At 32.1% G+C, this 20,100-nt stretch overlaps 1 protein-coding gene across 1 annotated transcript in view; it reads left to right on the forward strand.

The window, feature by feature from the left end:
• Nucleotides 1–8,412: 8,412 nt before the first annotated feature.
• LOC105064754 (uncharacterized) overlaps nucleotides 8,413–20,100 on the forward strand; it is a 43,783-nt gene continuing 32,095 nt past the window's right edge. The window contains exons 1-2 of the mRNA XM_045512660.2: nucleotides 8,413–8,627; nucleotides 17,713–17,784. Coding sequence (XP_045368616.1) covers nucleotides 17,777–17,784 — 8 coding nt within the window. The 5' untranslated portion in view covers nucleotides 8,413–8,627; nucleotides 17,713–17,776. The remainder of the gene's footprint in view (nucleotides 8,628–17,712; nucleotides 17,785–20,100) is intronic.

Here is a 20,100-nt window from a genome sequence, read left to right on the forward strand (position 1 = left end):
CTTGCTTGATGTAGGGTTGCCACAAACCTTCAATTTGTAAAAAAAATAGTATCTGTAATACACAATAAAATGAAGCACAATAAAAGGAGGTGTGCCTGTACTTAGTTTATTGGATTTTTGGATAATCTGATGAAACAATGAATATGAAAGTGTTTGAAAAAATATTACACAGTATGGAAATTTTATAAATATTTTAATAGTTGATAATTTAATTGTTTAGTAATTGTTATACCCTTCCAAAAATTTTAAACAAAAGAAATTGGCATTGTTAACATAGACATGCAAAAATATCTGGAATAAATGGAAGTAGATATCATAATGCAGAAAACTGCTTCCATTTCCTTTTAAAAAGTTTTACTTTCTTTTAGTTCTTTAAAAACAGTAAAACCTTAATCTCAATTATAAATATTTAGATTTAGCCACCAAAAATTTAGGCAATATAAAGAGCTGTATAGCTAGCTATCCCATTGAACTTTTAAAATACAGGCAAATCTAACCTCATGTAAACAAACAGAATTTTCACTTTGTTCAGTAAACTGTATGTGTAACTTGACATGTGACTCAGGCTTTGAGTTATTTTTATTTTCATGAGATGTTGCAAGTTAAATCTACCCTCTTATTAATCTGGATAAATCAGTAAATTATTACTGTTGTTATGAATTTTAAACTATAGTTTTATTTTTCTTATTTTAATATTAGTAATGAATCTTTTTTTTTTATTCCTTACCAAATGGAGTTGGTTCAATGTATACCGCAAATACACCAAAAGTTTACAAAACTTCAAAGTAGGAAGTAATAGATGACCATCTAAAGGTAATGTATTTAGGAGGAAAAGCAACCTCAAACAAAAACTGGGGAAGGAATGAAGAGACAGAAAATAATGAAAGTGTGCTACGTTTCTTCTCTTTCATAGCAAAATTAAAAATCATAGATCTTGTGTAAAGCTGATACATCAAGGTTAGAGGCACAGCATATTAGAGCATGAAGACAACTACAAAAAGAACTAAAAGTAGAAACTGTTGGTTATGTTTATTTTTGTGGAATCAGGCTATTGGTGATGGGTATGTGGAAGAATTTCAGGTTGTATTGCTGATGTGTTTAATATTCTTGTTGTCATTAATGAAAATTACAAATACAATTAAATGAAAAGCTTCCATGAAAAACATAAAAGATCAAAATTGACACAAGAAAAATCAGACAATATTAACACATCAAGGACTATAGAAGAAATGGAAAAAAATATCAGAAATACCTCTTAAAAAGGAGGCTGGCACAAAAGTGTGTATGAACCATATTTTTCTCACATTTTAATATAAAAGATCATTCTAATGCTGTATAAACTTTTTTGAACTACTATAACCTTGCTACCAAAAAACAAAACAAAAAAGAAACTAATAGCATGGTCAGTTATAAATGCAAAATTTTGAAATATATGGTAGCAAATTGATTCTAGTAGTATATTAAAAGAACAATACAACATGCCAAAATAGAGTTACTCCAGAAATTCAAGAACTTAATACAGTCAAGCCTATTGATCTAATTCATCACATTAAGGTTAAAGAAGAAAATACATATATTAGCAACTCTAGAGCTATAGAAAACTTGATACATTTAATAGCAATTCTTGAGTTAAATAAAAACTCTCTGTACTCTTTTTAATTGTTTTTAATATGTTATATATTACTTCTATAATTTAAATGAAGTTAAAATGTTACCATTGCCTAGTCTAACAGAGACAGCAACATAATCATCATAAACACATTCAACCTGGTGGATTAATTAGTTAATTTGCATGTCCTTTTCTTTGTAGGCTTTTATTAATTTTATCATGAAGGCAAAATCCCAAAACTGGCTCAATTGTAAGTTTCTGTTTGTTGGCTTTGTTCCCTTCTGTTTCCTGTAAATATGTTTTTCTCAGCTGTTGCTTATATTGGGGAGCTAAAGCATAACTTTGAAATTTGACTCTATCTCAGATATGTTAGAGAATTTTTTAAATGGTCACATAAGCAGATATTTATTTACATATGTGCATACAACTTCAAAATTTCCAGTTAGCATTGGTTAATCCAATGGTGCACACACACCTGGGGTCTAAGAATTGGACATGACTCACACTGTAAAGTGCATATATTTTCCTTTTGTCAGTCATTTTTCAAACTATCCCAGTTTCATAATGTAAGTTTACTGGAATTAAAGCAGAGCACTTTAAAATTGTCTAAGCAATTGCTTTCCGCTACAACTGTTCATTTATCCAAACCTACTATCATGTCTTCTGCCTGGGTTTAACCATCTGTGTTGATAGCATCAGATAAATGGTTTGGTCTTACTGGTTTATGTGTGCCAGCTAATTAGATTACAAATTTGGGTAAATTGTGTGGGTCAGTAAATTAGGTTTAAAAACATAAAAATGGGTAACATAATATGACTACTAATTAAGTTTAAAAATCATCAAGTAGGGGATAGTGTTTTGTTTTTAACATTGTGATGAGATCACTCTTATAAGAAGCCCACTTTCTGATAAATCCTAATATTTGGACAGATTTTCACTGTCATGATAATCTGACTTGAGTGAGTAAGACCTTCATTTCAAAGGTGACATTTTAATAAACCATTGGAACATTCATCCTTAATGTGAAACTAGTGTAGGTCCTTAAAATAAGAGAATGCTGAATGGAACAATCTCACCAGCGATTAGTGGGCAGAGATAGGCAGCTGGTATAATAAGAGATCTGGATTTTCAGTCAAGCTCTATCACCAAGTAGCAATGCCATTGCACATGTCACTTGACTTGTGTTAGCTTTATTTGAGCTAAATGATCTCTAAGGTCCATTCTAGCTTAAAAAAATTTGTAGTTCTAATATGCTGGATAAGGGTTTATCTGGAAAAAACCTTCCTTCCATAGTAGACAGAAATGGTAATGATCATCTTTTAAGGCAGTAATTTTGCAAAATTATTACAATCTTAAAAGCCCCACTCTCTCCACATATTTATGTAAGTATGAACTCACACAAGGAAAGAGTGACCTACTGCACAAGTAGTACCATGGTTTTAGAATTCTGAGATAAACTGTTCTCTTTAGTAACATGCCCTTAAGGGGAAGCTAACCATAGGAAAAATGTTTAGCTTGCTTTGGCTTTGTGAAGAGCCCTGTACTTTGAGCATAAGCTCCTCAAATAAAAATGTTTTAGAAGGGACTATTCTACTGAAACCTGCTGGAGAACTTGCTCATATTAGCAGAACCCTGTGAGATTACAGAATATTATAAAATTGACTGGGTTAAAGCAATAGTAATTTGATAATTAGTGTAATTGTTACAAGCTGGGCTCTGGAGTGATGTGTTTCTAAAAATGCAGCTAAATTTAATGACGTTATACTTCTGTAAGACAATTATAATCAATAAAACAATATTAAACTAAATTTTTAAAGAAAAGTTCTAATATTATAAATAAATTTACTTTGGGCTTTTAAGGAAAAACTATATATGCATTGGGGAGGAACTAAGTATTCTAAGACAAAATTTTCATGTTTATTATATTGAGATGTTTTAAAAGGATTTTTAAGAAGCCTAATTCTGCTCTCAGTCATGTTCTTAATCTTGTTTACCTGGCATAGATAAAGGTTGATTTATGTCCAATAAGTTATTTTCACTTAAACTATAACTTATCTAAATTTTAAGTAGAGTTTTATGATTGTAGGCTATTTACCTACATACAGAATAAGAAACCCCAAAATATTAGGATTAAAATCATTTATGCTATCTATTATATAGCAGTAATAAAATGGTAGCCAGGAATAGAAAATTTTTTTCCAAAATACGACAACTGTAAAATACATAAGAACAAACTTAATATGAAATGCATAAGACACACATGGGGAGAAATGTAAAATTTTTCAGAGGCACAAAGAAAGTCTTGAATAAATGTTATATGGCCATGTTCTTGCCTTAGAATACTTAATATTGTAAATATGGCAAATCTCTTAGAATTAATTTTAAGTGTAATGATATTTCAATCAAAAGTTTACTAAGATCTGTTTGGAAGTTGACCCTATCTCTAAAAGTTTATCCGGGGGAAAAAAAAACATCAAAAAAAAATCCATGAAAAAACTGTAAGTTTAAGAGAGAATCTACCTTAATAAATCCTCAAATATACTATAAATATATAATGATTAATATACTATTGTACTGGCAAAAAATATATATACGTATGAACATTTAAATGAAACAAATTAGAAAATCCAGAAGCAGACTAATGTAAAATATAATTTAGTGTATTGTGAAGGTAATATTTCAAATTAATGGGGAAAAGATGGATTATTCAATAGATAATTTGGGGCAACTGTCAAAACATTTGGAAAAGAGAAATATACCTAGGGGGCAGAGGGTATAGCTCAGTGGAAGAGTGCGTGCTTAGCATGCATGAGGTCCTGGGTTCAATCCCCAGTACCTCTATTAAATAAATAAATAAGCTTAATTACCTCCCCCTGCCAAATAAATAAATAAACAGAAGAGAAATATACCTAGATCATCATATTATATCATATACAAAAAATTCCAGATGTATTAATGATTCTAATGAAAAAAAGAAACACTTCTAAACATGACGCTAAAAGCAGAAAACAATGTTAATATCTGTGACTAAATAGTTAAAACTGTATACATTAAAAAATGCCATAAATAAAAGTAAAAGACGGGGGAGAAAATATTTACACTATCTATGACAGACAAAAGGTTAATATCCTTAATATATCAATCAGTAAGATAAAGATTTACAGACCAATAGGAAACAAAGGGCTAGAAGATGGTTAACTAAATAAACAAATGGCCATAAGTAAACAAAAGATAAACATATTGCCATTTATAGTGAAAAGAAAAATTTTGTCCAATATTGATGGGTTGTTGGATTATGGTAAACTTGTGAAAATGTGATAATTTAAAATCTACATTGTTATGATATCCAAATTAACTTTCTGTTCCTATGTTTGTTTTTGCAGTGTCTTGGTTTAGAAGGGTCTTGCCCTCATTTTTCACTGAGGAAGACCGATATTTTATGGCTAGAACTCAATTTTGTGCAATGGCCTGTACTGAATTAGGCCACGGGAAATGCGAGGGATGGCTTTGGAAAAAAAGACAGTCTAGAGGAATCTCCCTTTTTAGTTGGAAAAGATACTGGTTTAATTTGAAACAGTCAACTCTCTACTGGTTCTCACACCTGAATGTAAGTGTACCAGGAAGGGAAGACGATCTATTATTAGTTAGAATAGTCCTTCATCTTTGTATTAATATTAGAGAAGTGAATTTCTGACAAAAAGGGATGCTCATAATATCTAATATTAAGAAATAGGCCACTGATGTTACTTTCTGTTAGAAAATAATTTACAGGAAACTCACTAGAGTGAATAGTTTTGAAACCAAAAGTACCTGATTTGCAATCCAGGTTCTTTCACTTATTAGCTTTAAGGGATTGGGCAAGTTACTTACCTTCTCTGAGACTCATTTTCTTCATTTTCTCAAGGCAAGTAATAGTACTTGCCATGTATTTTCATCTCTTTCTTTCTTATATTTCTCCCTTTCAAGTGGATCCATCTCATAGACTTTTAAACATGGTGAAGTACTTCCATTTAAATAAAAGGCAGATAAATGAGGTGCCTTTTAATGATTTTGAAAGCACTCTAAGACCAGTTCTTTGGGTTTTTTTTTTTTTTTTGGCTTTTGTTTCGGTTTTTTTGTGTTGGACAAGGGACAAGATCATGAGTTTGGTGTTGAATATGTTGAGCATAAGGTGTCATGAAATTTACCCCAGTGGAGAGAACAAGTCTAGAGTGCAAAAAAATTCTCCAGCTTTGACCCTATCTCTCTGTTTTTCACAGCCCAAATTCTTCATAATGTTCTTTACACTTGCTGTTGTTATTATCTCACTCCACACTACTCTCTTATTTCTCTTCTACCATCTTTACTTCATGGGAATAATTTTGATAAGGTTACCATGAGCGTCCATGTAAGTCCAACAGACATTTTCAAACCGTAGCTTACTTGACCTCTCCTGGTTTTCTTTAGACATCTCCTGACACTCCTTCCTCTGTCACTTTTGCATGATTTCCTACTCTCCCAAATCTTTAAAGTTGGAATTCTTCAGGTATCAGTTCTAGGTTTTCTTCTCAATCTATACTCCTTTTCTAGATTATTTTACCTGTGTCCGTGGCTTCAATTACAATCACACAGAGGTCACACATATTTATATCTATACCCCCAATTCTCTTCTCAGTTTAGACTTACAAGTTCAATTGATCTCTTTGCTGGGATATCTCAAAAGCGCCTTCTACTCAATGCTTTCTATTCAGTATTTTCAGAACTAAATTCATGATTTTGCCATCCTCAGAACTATGTCTCCTTTCAGGTGATTTTCCTCTAAGGAGTCATCCTCAAACCCTCCACTTTTTCACTTCCTATAGTTCGGCATATCAAATCTAGCCGATATTGTCTCCTAAATATCTTTTAAATTCATCCATTTCTCTCCATTACCACTGCCTCTAACAAAGTTCAAGCTATCATTTTTCACCTAAACAATTTCAGTAGCCTCCTAACCTGTCTCCCCACATCCACTTTAGCCTCCCTCCTAATCTATTTTGCCACTCTAATCAGAGCAATCTTTTTTAAAAGTGAAAATTTGATCATATCACCACTACCCCACCTCATCCCACTCTCCTCTGTCCCCATTCTTAAAAACCATTGATAACTTCCCATTACTTTTAGAATAAAATCTTTAATACAAACTAACAAGCTTCACATGGATCCCATACCTCTCCACTCACATCTTGGTTTTTACACTCCAGCCACACTAGTCTTATTTAAGTGTCTCTAAAGTGCTATGCTTCATCCATCTACAGAACCTTTGCATGTGCCCTTCCTTCTTCCTGACTCCATCACCTGGTTAACTCCTAGTCTTCCTTCAGACCTCACTTCAGTATATCACTCCTTCAGGATAGCCTTCCCTGATCTCCTCCCCCTGACTTGATCAATTATTATTAGCTCATAGCATCATGTACTTCTCCTTAATAGCACATAATACACTTGTAATTTTACATTTTTTGTTCGTGGTTTTTGTATTAGTGTCTGTCCCCCATGAACCATAAACTTTCACAAGTTCTCTCTTTGTCTCTCTCTTTGTCTCTCTCTCTCCTTTCCTTCCTCTCAATCCCATCTCCAAATCAACAATGTATTCGGCATGTGGCACAATATATGTGCTCAATAGACATTATTTGAATTAATGAACAGTTATGATAATTAAATGAGTTAATGTATGTAAAGTACCATTGCACAGTGTTTGTCACATTATAGGTCCTCAATAAATATTACTTCCCATCATATTCTTATTCCCTTTTTCCCAACCAATGTTAAAAATGTTCTATTTCAAGTGTGAAAATTCTTAAGTGTAATTATGAAATAGCAAACCATTTTATATTGCCTTCATAGCCTCACATGATGAACATGATTCATATCATTCATCTTATCCTTGTCCAAATTAAACAGAAAAAAAACATAGTAAATTCTATCCACCATGTTTTAAATGCATTGACAGAATATTCTTACAGTTAATTAGCTTAATACAAGTTGAGTCAAAGTTCCAGTGCCTTTTTCAATGGATCCGCTTTTGTGAGTTTTTTTTTCCAGGTGACCCTTTTTCAGGTTATTATTAAATTTTTGATGTTATAATTTTTTAATTCAGTGATTGATAATTTTATATTTTCATATAACTTGAATATGTCAATAGAACTTTTTACTTAAGAATTACGATGCATGTTACAAACCTACAACATATTCTGTTCCCTTTTCTTATCCTTGAAGAAATTGTGACTCAGAAAGAAAAAGTGACTTGATAAGCTTTGGTAGAATTAAAATGATCAGATTTTACTAAGCTCTATAAATAAGTTGGAGTATGTTACTAACCTTAGTGTCATTTCATGACAATTTCTTAGAAATTTAATGGGTTGCTTGTAGTATTAGAGACAGAAAGAGAAAAAACAGGATAAGACAGACACAGGGAGTTAATGGCCATATTCCAAATACTGGTCTCTGATGCCTATACACTAAACAATTTAATGCTTAGCAACCACATTATTAGATTTTTTGAAGAGCTTTGAAAGTGAAAATGATTGGTATATGTGATCGCCATTCTGCATTAGACAACTTAAGGTTTGGAAATGTGTTAAATATTGCTCCAACCGCTGCCTTTGCTTGTCTTTGTTGATGTATCATCTGCCTGTTTTGAATGCCCTAATGACGTTGAAAGCTATTTGAGTATTTTGAAGTAACTTTGTATAATCATTAACAGAAGAGTTTGCTGTTACCATTGCTGGTTTAATAAATGCACGGTCCATTTGCTTTGCAGAAAGCTATTTCAAGTGCATGCTATGCAAACTGCATTCCTGAATAAGCAGTCTAGAAAAATGTGTTCACCCTGGTGACCTGGCTTTCAACTCTTCATTTCAAGGTCTAATGCTCTCTAGGTCTTTTCCTTACATTATCTTATTGTTTCCTTTTTCCTTTTTTGACAGGATACCAAGGCTGACGGTTTTATATATCTACCTGAATTCCGAATTGACTTGGCTCCACACTGCAGAAGAAGCAAGTAAGTAGTAGTAGATCCTTAAGTCCAGGGTCCAGATCAGCACTGTATAATAGAAATATAATACAAGTCGCATATATAATTTAAAATTTTCTAGTAGTCATAATCCTGGTCCTTCAGAATGCTGGTGTTCTAGAATTATGCTGTGATTGGAATTTATAGTTAACAGATTCCATATGATTAACATATTAGTTCTATTACTTTGAAATTAACACACTCTTTAGGTTTATTTTGTTTTACCTTCCTTTATTTTACTTGTACAATACTGAAAACATCTCTTACCCTCCTTTGGAGGAAGAATGATAATACTCATATAGTTTTCTTTGAGTCTTTCTCTAACTTACTACATTACAATATCCACTATTTTACAATGTTCTTCAAGTTATGCATTGTCTTTCGGGTAGCCTGATTTTTGTAATTAAATAATGTATGCGTAAAATCATTAGCAAGCTGAGGAGGAGGTGATTCAATAAGTATTAAGTTTTTCTTTTTTTGTTGTTGATTTTTTATGGCTTAGGAAAGTCACATACGTTAGCTTAGTTCCACCAACAAAGAGCTTATAGTAAATCATACAAAGGATCAAAAAATGTATATGACTCCTGCTTCTGTTCTGGCTGATATTCTAGAAGATATTTGACAAATTATGTTAAAGATTCTACCAATTTTCAAGAGATTCAATCTATTTTAGAACTTGGGTACAAAACCCACCACCATTAAAGTAACAGAAAACCCTCTGAAAGCTGAAGTTGTCCATTTAAGCTATTATATCAGAGCTATAAAATTAAGATGTTAGAGGGATGGCAGTATAGCACTAGGACATATTGAAAGGAGAAGTATATAAAACTTACTGAATATTATACTTTTTCTCCTGTGTGAGTCATGCTCTTTTAATTGCATATCTTTTTTTTTTCACATTGCAGAACAGATATAATGAAACTTGATAAAGTCCTGGGAAGGTAAATAAATCTAATCAAAGGGATATAAAAATAGGTTCCATGAAGAAAGGTTAAAGAAATCGGTATAGTTTAGTGGTAGAGAGAGTCATGTAATTAATTATTATAATGTAGAATTTTAAAAAATGATATGAAAAGACAGTTGAATAATTGAAAAGAAAATTGCAAAGAACTGTATTTAAATCAAAGCAGGAGAGCTTGACTTATGTATAACTTCGAACACATAATTAGACTTGGCTATTGAGGAAGTTCATATAGTTTCCACCTTTTGATATCTTAATTTCTGGGAAACTTTTTATATTCAAGCCTGAAGTAAGAAGTAGAAAAAAATTGTTCTCTTAAGTAGCTTTCAAACTGTTATATATCTCTCTGCTATATATCTCTACCACATATATATATATGATTGCTTAACTTCTTTTATAGTGAATTTAAGAGTGAGTCAAGACAGTACTTATCTGCACATCAAGCACTGCTGTGGAAGAGAGCATAACTTTTCCACATCTTGCCTCTGACCTAAAGGAGTGATTTATCTAATAGCAACAGGGGTAAGGACAGAAAACTAGTCTTACTTTCAAAGTGGAAGAGAGTAAAGCTACTCAAAGGCCCAGGTAACTTGCCATTAGAAGTAATCCACTAAATGATAAAATAGTCATATGGATCACCTTGCTCAAATTTCATGTACATTAATTAAAAACTCCCTGGAATGGAAGCTTTTGGTTCCATTCCTAGGAATAAAAGGTGGCTTTTGTCACCTTCTTCTAAATACCATCAGATTGTTTTCTTTAAGGTATTTCTTACATACTCTTTGATTTTGGAAAACAAAAATCAAATCATTATCAGAATTTGGTAAATTACTTGCAGTTCTATGCTTCTTTATATTGCTCAGAACTATGTCTTTCCTTTAAAATCAAGGTTCTGCTTATTTTGGTCTCTCCACAGAGGCAGAATGAGTCTCCCACCCTCCATCTTTGAATTTGGTTCTGATGTCAAGACTGATAACACCACACAAACACACAGCAGGACAATATGCAAAGGTTTATTATTTGCATGATGAGGTTTTTTTTGGAGATCAGACAGGCACCCTAATTGATCCAAAAATAGCTTGAGAGAGAAGAGAAAGGAGACTGGCCTGGCTTTTCTGGAGGTTAGAAGCTGAGGCTAGGGTGAAGAGGGGAAAGGGAGAGTAGAGTTTGCAAGCTGTCAGCAGACAAATATCATAAATGGAGGCAGACATTTTATTAGCCTTCTCAAGGTATATCTTGTCCTATTTGACTGTATTTAAATATATAAAAGGAATATAAAACCATGTAATTTACATTGGCAATACTAATAGGCAAAGTCTTTGTAAATATTCCCTAACTGTATTGCTCATGTGACCAGCACAAACACAGATAGACACGACTTCTTGCCCCATTTGTATCCTCCAACTTTGACTTTCTTCCCTTCCCTTTTATGCCATAAGTAGGGTTAAGTTAGAATATGGAACTAAAAACATATAAACTCATTCCTCCTATACCAGATATATGTATAGTCTAATACCATAGCTTAGAAGCCATTTGCAGTTGAAAAGATCTCTCTTGGCCCAGTTATTAAAGTAAACTCAAAACTCTAAATTTGGTTCAACTAGAGTGAGGTCCCATCTAATCAAAGATTTATAAATATGTAAATAACCAATTAAGGAAGACGCTGTAGATCTACTGTGCTAGGCTTTGATTCATAACCCAAATGGCATAATCATGCCTTCTTTTCTCCAACAAGGTGTGCTTTGCTTATAAGGTAAAAGTTTTGATGTTATTTATGAATATTGATATCTATACATTATTAATCATTCAATAAAATAAAAAAGTGAAGAAGAAATATTTGTGAGATAACACATGAAGCAGGGTATACCAGCAGTTTCCATATATTTACAGTTGAGGAGAGTGAAATGCAAATGTCAAAATCATCAGATATTCACTTCAATAAAAATAAGAGTTACAGCATTTCCATTGCAGAAAAATCACCAAATCTTGAATTCCAAAATGTCAAGTTTTCAGTATATTTCAAGTTTTTTAGTATATTTTTATTTGCTGCTAACTCTAGCTAAGTGGTCTGAATTTTTTTAATCTTTTCTGTGAACTATTAATTATTAAATTAATTCCCTCAAAGTGGACTGTTCTGCTACACTATGTAAAGATACTAGTGCTGATTCTGTGATACTAATATTATGCAACTGCAGAGAAGAAAATATTTCTATTCAGGCTTACAATGTCTCCCAATGTATGAATACTTAATACATTGAAAATTTCCATTTTTAAAATAGGTGAATTAATAATTCACATTATAAAAATATCATATTACAAATAATCTTTATTTCATAAAAAGTAATACCAGAACTCTTTTTAGGTACTGAGTTTTTTTGGACAAAGTATTTCTAAAGTAATAATTTATCAGTGGGAATATATGACTTAGAAATAAAAAGAATGTCATGCATCTCTTAAGAACACACTTGTTGCAAGGAGCATGGTATATTTGTAATTGGTGAATTGCATAAACAGTAAGAAATATTCCCAATTTTTATTGTTATTGTTGTTTTGTTTTATCCCAAGTCATTTTTTTAGATAAGCCACACTTTCAACCTAGAATATATTGGATTATCTAATTTTTAGTATTATAATTACCTTTGCCTTTCAGAAACAGTCTGAGTGCCTTAAATTGTAACTAACAGTTGCTTTGAATTTTCATTGTGGGATTATCATCTAATCGCTGAATTTCTCAATTTTGATAGACATTCAGTGTCCAGATAAGCCATTTATCAATTGCAGCATATTTACACTTACTGTTAAAAACAAAAGTGTAGAAACATTACACTTTAAATGACTTAAAATTAGGGAACATTGAAACATTGAAGGATTTGATTATGATAGATGTTGAAATATTGAAATGGAGAGAAAGAACATTCACTGAATTTGATTTAAATGCAGAGTAACAACAAAAAGCTTGAATGGCTGAACAGGATGTATCCTTATATGAATCACTGGATATTTTAGTTTTAGTAACAGAAAAGTCAAACTGATTCAAGCTGAGAATAGTGCATATGTTGTGTATCAAATGTTTGACTTAATGGCATAGAATGCATAAGGAAAAGCTTGCTGAGTGAAAAAATGCCAGTTGCTGTTGATGCAGCAAAAATCTTTTTTTATTTAAATTTCTGGAATTAGGTAGTTTATAAGAGAATGTGTTTATGTGGTGAGTTGATGAATTAGAAGCAGGATTGTTGGGGACAATGTTGTTTAACTGTACATTTGCACACAATATAGCCTTTTAGATAAGTAAAAACTGCAGAGATATTTATATAATGATATTGTTTTGCTTTATATAAATCTTTTGTACTTTAAGCTGTTTTTAATATATTGAGAGATTTTTCTACAAAAAGCTAGTCTTCAAAGATATCAGCAAAAATTAGATTAGTGAGTGATGCATATGAAAACTAACAGCAAGGCTAGCACCTGTATTCTTTGCATAATCACAATGTCATCTTGCTGCAAATAATTAACCACCTTCCCTCTGATATGACCTTGCAAGCTAAGAACAAAGTAAAATAATTTTCTATTCCCATATGCCATCCTTAATCATGAAAAACTTTAATAAAAGAAGTAATTTGAAGAGATTTCCAGCATAAACTGTGTTCCTGGGATATTAAATGACAATTTTTGATTTCCTGAAAAGTTACAAGCAGAAGCATATTAGCAGAAGCTCTGCAGTGACCCCTTTAAGCAAACTCAGAGAGAGTGGGTACTTGTATGTCTTCCCATCTTTTAATAAAAGAAGGAAACTTGGATATTCCTTCAGATAAACCATATGAACCACAAGCTGTAACTGAATCTAAAATTGAAGAATTAGCCACTCATCTAGATAAATGCCTCAGCCAACGAGATTTCTAGCAGAGAAGTGGGTATGTGTATAAAACCCCTGTTACTGGGCTGATAAGAGAGGTGCAGAATTTTAAAAAGCAGCAGTAAAAGGAAATGTAAGATATGAATCATAAGCACTGTGAAACTCTACACAGCTAGGTAAATGACAGAGGAAAAAAGTGATCAGTATTTCCTCAATACCTTTTCTTTCTTTACTGGAAAGCTCATATACCAATTTGGATGCATGTCAGTTATTCTTCGATTGAGAATTTCAAAGAATTATAAACTGAAATATATACAGATACTCAAAAATGACTGGAATTAATGAATGACAACCTGTATCAATTAGATAAGAGAAAGATACAAATTTCACTGCACATTTCTATTCTTTTAAAGGAATATTGTAAAGAACGCCTTTTGTGCTAGAATCAAAACTACAAATGACGTTTAAGACAGAGGGGCAATTCTTACTGTGATATGTGTTAAGAACTTTTTGAAAATTTCAGTCTTTTATAGAATGTTGCTATCCTTAGAAAGTAGTTAAAAAATTCTGACACCCTCTCCCAAATTTCTGATTCTTGTCATCCTACCACCTTTCAACACATACTTTGTGCCAGGTACTGTATACTAAACACCTCCCATACACTATTTCATTTAATACTCACAACACCCCTATGTGGCACTATCCTAATTTGACAAATAAAAAGACTGAGTGGTTAAATTAACTTACCCATAATCATTCAGCTAGTAACTGGCAGAGTCTGGATCTAAAGCCCTCTGATTGATTCTATAACTCCACATCATGCTATAGGAAAATTTAAAATATAAGTATCTATGGCTAATGAAAGAAAAATTAAGTTCTCCTTTCAGGGAATTTGAACTTAACCTATTGTGTGTACCTATAGAGTTTTAAAAATTTTAGTGCCAAAAAAAATTTTCCTGATGAAGTCCAATACCCTTATTTTACAGAAAAGTGCTGTTAGAAGTGTCCAATCAGAGTTGCTTATATGTGGAATCAAAAAAAGGACACAAATGAACTACTTATTATTTATAACTTAGATGATTGATTTCTTGAATATGTATAAGCACATTTGACTGTCCTTTATGATTGGACTCCTGTATTCTGTTGATTCTTTAAAAAAAAAAAAAGAATATGTTCCATCAGTGCCAAGTAGGACAGTGTCTGGCAAGTGGTGTCCACTCATCAACTATATATGAATTGAAAAGCATTGAAATAACTGGAAAACCATACTATATTGAGAGTAGAGTCCTAATAAATCAAGTAGTGTCAGCATCCTCCTGTCTTGCTAAAGTGGGGTGCAACAGTGGGAACAGGGCAGTTATAGAAATGGTTGTTATTTTTATAAAGGTGTATCAGGAAAGTCTCATCCCCTTAAAGTGTCTTGCAACTTCTTTAACACTCACAAAAGAACCATCCAGAGCTTAAGTCACTAAGGAGATGAACACTAATGTATTTACAGGAAAAAAAGAACTGCTTTAGGAATTATGCATAGTTCAGGTTTTGAGTGACCAAAAAGAAACTCAATTTTCATAAAATTCTCTAATATTACAGACTACCATCTATTACATCTACTACACTGAAATAGATGCCATTGGAGGTGTATCTGTCTTATCAGAAGTTGTTTTTAAGAAGTCTGAAACCATGAAATGTATTCATTGATGAATGGAGGATTTACAAAGAAAATCTGTTGATTCTAGTGACATTTAAGTGCATGAATCCTTAGTGTACAAGTGGGAGACAGGACATTGGACGTTGCATTCATGTATAACTACAACTGATCTTAAAAGAAAGTTATTTGAGTGACTTAAAATAGGTAAGAGTCTAAAAATTAGTAAGTTTTTTTATATTAGGACACATTTTAGATCACCTTTAAAATATACTACTACCATTCAAATTCTCTCTCACTCTCTCTCTCTCTCATATATATATATATTCATAAATGGAAAATTAACTTGAATTTTAAATTTTTGACATTAAACATGTAATGAACTGAATAGAGACTTGGCTATTTATATTTATGTCTGAACACAAATTAATTGAACAGAATTTATTTTATTTTTTAAGTTGAATTTGTTACCTTAACTCAGGTTCAGCTGTTCACTGCTCAAAAACCAATACTCAAGAGGCAAGTTTGGGTAGAAAGGAAAGGCTACTTTAATCAGGAGGCCGGCAATCTGGGGAGACAGCAGGCTTAAGTCCCCAAAATCAACTCTCAAGATTCTGCTCAGCCATGACAGGTTTTAAAGAAAAACAGGGGAAAGAATCTCAGTGAATCGTCAAAACAGGAGGTTAAGCTCTCTGTTATTTTCCATTGTGTGCAGGCTGGCTTACTCCTCACGATCTTTCTTTAGAGGTTATCTCGTCTGCATAGTCTGCCTGCAGGTTCACTAAGGGGGCTGTTGGGGTAGAGAGCTAGTCATTTTTCAACTACTCAATTCTTCTTTTAATCTAGGGAAAGAATCAACAGGTTAAGCAAGGCATTGTGTGCATTCAGCAGAGCATAATCTGGAATTAGGTTAAATATTACTTAGTGATCTCATTTTTATAATTAAGATTTAAGGGGAACAGAAATAGGCAAGCAGGAAAAGGGCAAAAGAGCTGCTTATATATCCCCACTTGTCAAACATCATTCCATTTCTATGGGATTAGGGACGAAGGACCATCTTTTGTAACTTCTTCATGCTGACATAGGGTCCTGTATTCTCAGAGTGGAAGATATCGACATGGGTATGTAGTATCTCTGCTGGGCAGTAACTAATAAGTGTTATTTGGAAAACCTCAGTAATGCTTATTGAAGAAGGGTGAGTGGAGTGAACAAATGGGAAGAACTATCTACAAATAAGTCATGGAGATGTGGCTATACTTTAAAATTTAAAATCTGAAGTTTTTATAGGGAAGCTAAGTTGCATTAAAATTTTTTTCTAGCCTACCCCTTGAATTTATATTTGTTTACAAAATTTTTGAAATTTAACTACAGTATTATTAATGATATAGAAATCATAACTTATTTAATGATATGAAGAAAGTTAGGATCTAATTTACAAACAGAAAGTACAAGAGCTATCTTACTGTATAAAATCGGGCTCGATATCTTGCATTCCTAATGGATCTGTAAGTGAAAAACAATTAGGATAAGATGTGTCTTGGGTAAACAACACTGGTATTTGTTGAAAGTATTTTCAGAAGTAAAAGAACCTTACAAGTTTCCATGAACATTAACATTCAGTGACCTAAAGGCAATTCATGTTTTAAGCATTTCAAACAGGCCACGGTTTTACATATGAACCAAAAGAAAATGATGAACAATAGTGTGATTATTTTATCTATCAAAGGATATAAATTAAATGCCTTGCTAGCTAAACTCTAGAAGAAAATAGAGGTGATTCATGTCAAACCTGTATAGATTTATCTTAGCTGTCCAAAGAAATCATAAAGAGAAAGGTAAAAAAAGATTTGACTACATGAAATTTATAGCTTTTATATGTCAAAAATGATATAATAGGGAAAACAGATTAATTAGAATTGCCAGAGAAACAGAAAAGATTAGTATTCTTATTATCAGAAGTGTTTCTACAAATGAATTTCAAGCACTAAGACTCCTTTAGAAAAATGAACAAAATAATTGGGCCATTCACAAAACAGGAAAAATAATTTGTTAACAAATATATAATGCAGACAACCTGCGTACATGACCTCTTATCTTCTCATTAGAATATTGGTCAACAAAAGTGCAAATTCACAGGCATAAATACTTCATTTGCTTTGATGAAACATATGCCAATAAAACAAAGAGGGCCATATTTTAATTATATGTTCACATACCAAGCAAAAAATATTGACATTTCAAAGAAGAGAAAGCTAATAATTCTGCAGAAATGTAGAATCTGGTTAACAGTTCAGTTATTGTTAAATCATCGTTCTTCACCCCTTTCATGCTGACTGTGACATTTAATTTAAAAACAAAAGAGCTGTTCATCTTCTCTAACAAACAAACGGAACATTCTCAGAGCACTGCACTAAAAATCACTATCCTAATTAAGTCTCTGTCGCTACCATTTTAACTTTAGCAAGTCATTTAATTCCTCTGGACTTTAGTTTACTTATATTCAAAATTGAGATAGTACTATATGGTTGCTGTGAACCCTTTTTGGTTATAATAGAAAATGTTTCAATGATTGTTGGAAAGAAAATTGAATTCTCTGCTGTCTTTTTGCCTTTAGTGCTTTCCAAGCCTCCCATGCAAGAATCAAGAATTTCTACTTTGCTGCTGAGTGTTCAGATGAGATGAATTAGTAAGTAATTTCTATTCATTCATTTACTAAACACATATTTATTGAGCCTCAGTTATGTGTCAGGTACCATACTAAGACTAAGTAGTACAATGTCATGCTTTTTTAATAAAAAAAAGAAATATTTTTTCAAGAGCTTAGTATAGTTGAGGAGAGCTATATTAACTGACAGAGGCCAATGTGCTGCAATGTAGAGAATGGAGTAACATGGTACAAGTTGAAGACTTGAATTTTAAAAGAATGAGCAATAAAATTGAAAAGTGATTTCATACTTACATTGGTCATTCTTCTGTCCATAAGCTGACTACATCTCTGTGCCACAACTTAGTTTAAAGCTTATCATTTTTCCAAGTAAACCACATTTTATCTGTTTGCATATCAAGCATGGTCCCTATGGAATATGATCAATGCAGTTTTACTTTTGTAACAAAAATTTCTCATGTGAATAAAGAATGCACTATAAGACATCCATTCATTTAGGGAAAGTAGAAGATTATTGGTATTTTAAATTACACCTGACTGATTTTAGGGTGTGTTGACTAACATCATCAATGAACCTTTAACTATACAAGGCTTTTATGTTCACGTTTAATTTAGATTAAAAGAGAATTAAATTACTATAACTTGAAAGGAAAAATTGCTTATATTTGTATTCAACATGCTATAAAGAAGGGTTGTTCTCTTACTGAATGCTTGTAGCCCACTCTGTATTTTAATTATGTTGAATTTAATCCTGTTTCACTGCTGGTCTATTATTTATGCCCCTGAGACCCAAGCACAACAACATTCTTAGTCTTGAGAAACAAACAAAAAAACCTTTGTGTTGATAGCACGTAAAGTAATAAGTTGTTATAAAAAAACAAAATAAAATTCAGACAATATCAGAGAGGCTGTGTGAATATTCCCAGAAAAGAGCCCAGTGATGAGTGTAGCTATGAGCCCCCTGGAAAGACATTGAAAAATATGAAAATATGAAAATAATAAATGTGTTTGTTCTATTCTGTCAAGAAGTGAAGTAGGAAGATTGCTTGACTTCTGGGAGACGATAAGGATTAAAGGTAGAGTGTTTTGTTTTATAAAAGGGAAAATATGACAACGTTTACAAGTTTAAAGGAAGGAACCAATAAAGAAGACTAAAAATATAATGTTAAAGGAAATTGCTGATAAAGCACAGAGGCAAGAGAGGATGAAACTGAAGATATATGTGAGGAATTAGGTTTTAAAAAAGAGCAAAAGAGCTTCAAGGTAGATAGGCATGCAGACAAGTTTTTGACAAGTTTTCTTCTGAAAACAAGTTTTATTTAAATACAGGTTAAATACATTACATAACATTAAAACTGAAGGAAAAAAAAAACAGTTTGTTACTTCACATGGCATTGGGCAGCTGTTACTGTAAGTTACAAGCTCTACAGCTATATGACATACATCCGTTTGAAATTTGTTCCCTTGTCAAAAGTTTGTAGGCAAGTGGATTTAAGGCTAATCATTTTTGTTGGCTTCCTATTGTCTTTATGAAGGAGGCAAGATGCTCTGAAAGAGTTAAATTCGTTAAATATATTTTAATTGACACATAGAAAAGTAAAAGTGTCATTACACACAAAGTGAATAATAGAACTGACTCTGAGACATTTGATATTTCCACTAAACAATATTAAAACAATATGAATGTTCTCAGGTAAAAGCAGCTTTTAGCCTGGACCATTAATAGAGATGCCTAATTCACCCTGACTTTCAAAGCTCAAGCACAATCTAAGTGAATGTATTCCATAATTAGTAAACCAGAAGTAAAACTATGATAGACTTAAAGAATTGTAGTGTCTGCTTTGCTCTCTCTATCAAAATTATTTTCTCTTCTAGTTAGAGAAATGTTAGAAGTATTCTACGATAAATCTTTGTTGATTGAACTTGGCATATTGATTGTAAAGCAAGAACCTACATTTCTTAACCCTCTTCCAGGAATTTTATGTAATTTAAAAATTTTCAGGAGTCATTTAGTTTAAAACAGGTAGTTATATTCCATCATTTTTTTTCTTTGGAAAAGCTGCATTTCTGATGAGTGATTTCATTGGGAATGTGAAAGAAGAGAAGTATACAATTGTTTCATTTAAAATAAATCTTCTCTGTCTACATAGAAATATAATTGGTTTTAAATATACAACTGGATAATAAAAATTAAATCATTGAGAATGGATTGATTTATGTTGCAAGTTTTCTTTTGAAAGTGAAAGAGACCACATAATTTGAAAACAGTAATAATTGATAAATAAAAACTACACTGAGTTTAAAACCTGATGACTAAAATGTCATCTAAATTAATGG

Source organism: Camelus bactrianus, chromosome X (genome assembly GCF_048773025.1).
Source record: "Camelus bactrianus isolate YW-2024 breed Bactrian camel chromosome X, ASM4877302v1, whole genome shotgun sequence".
Lineage (NCBI taxonomy): Eukaryota > Metazoa > Chordata > Mammalia > Artiodactyla > Camelidae > Camelus > Camelus bactrianus.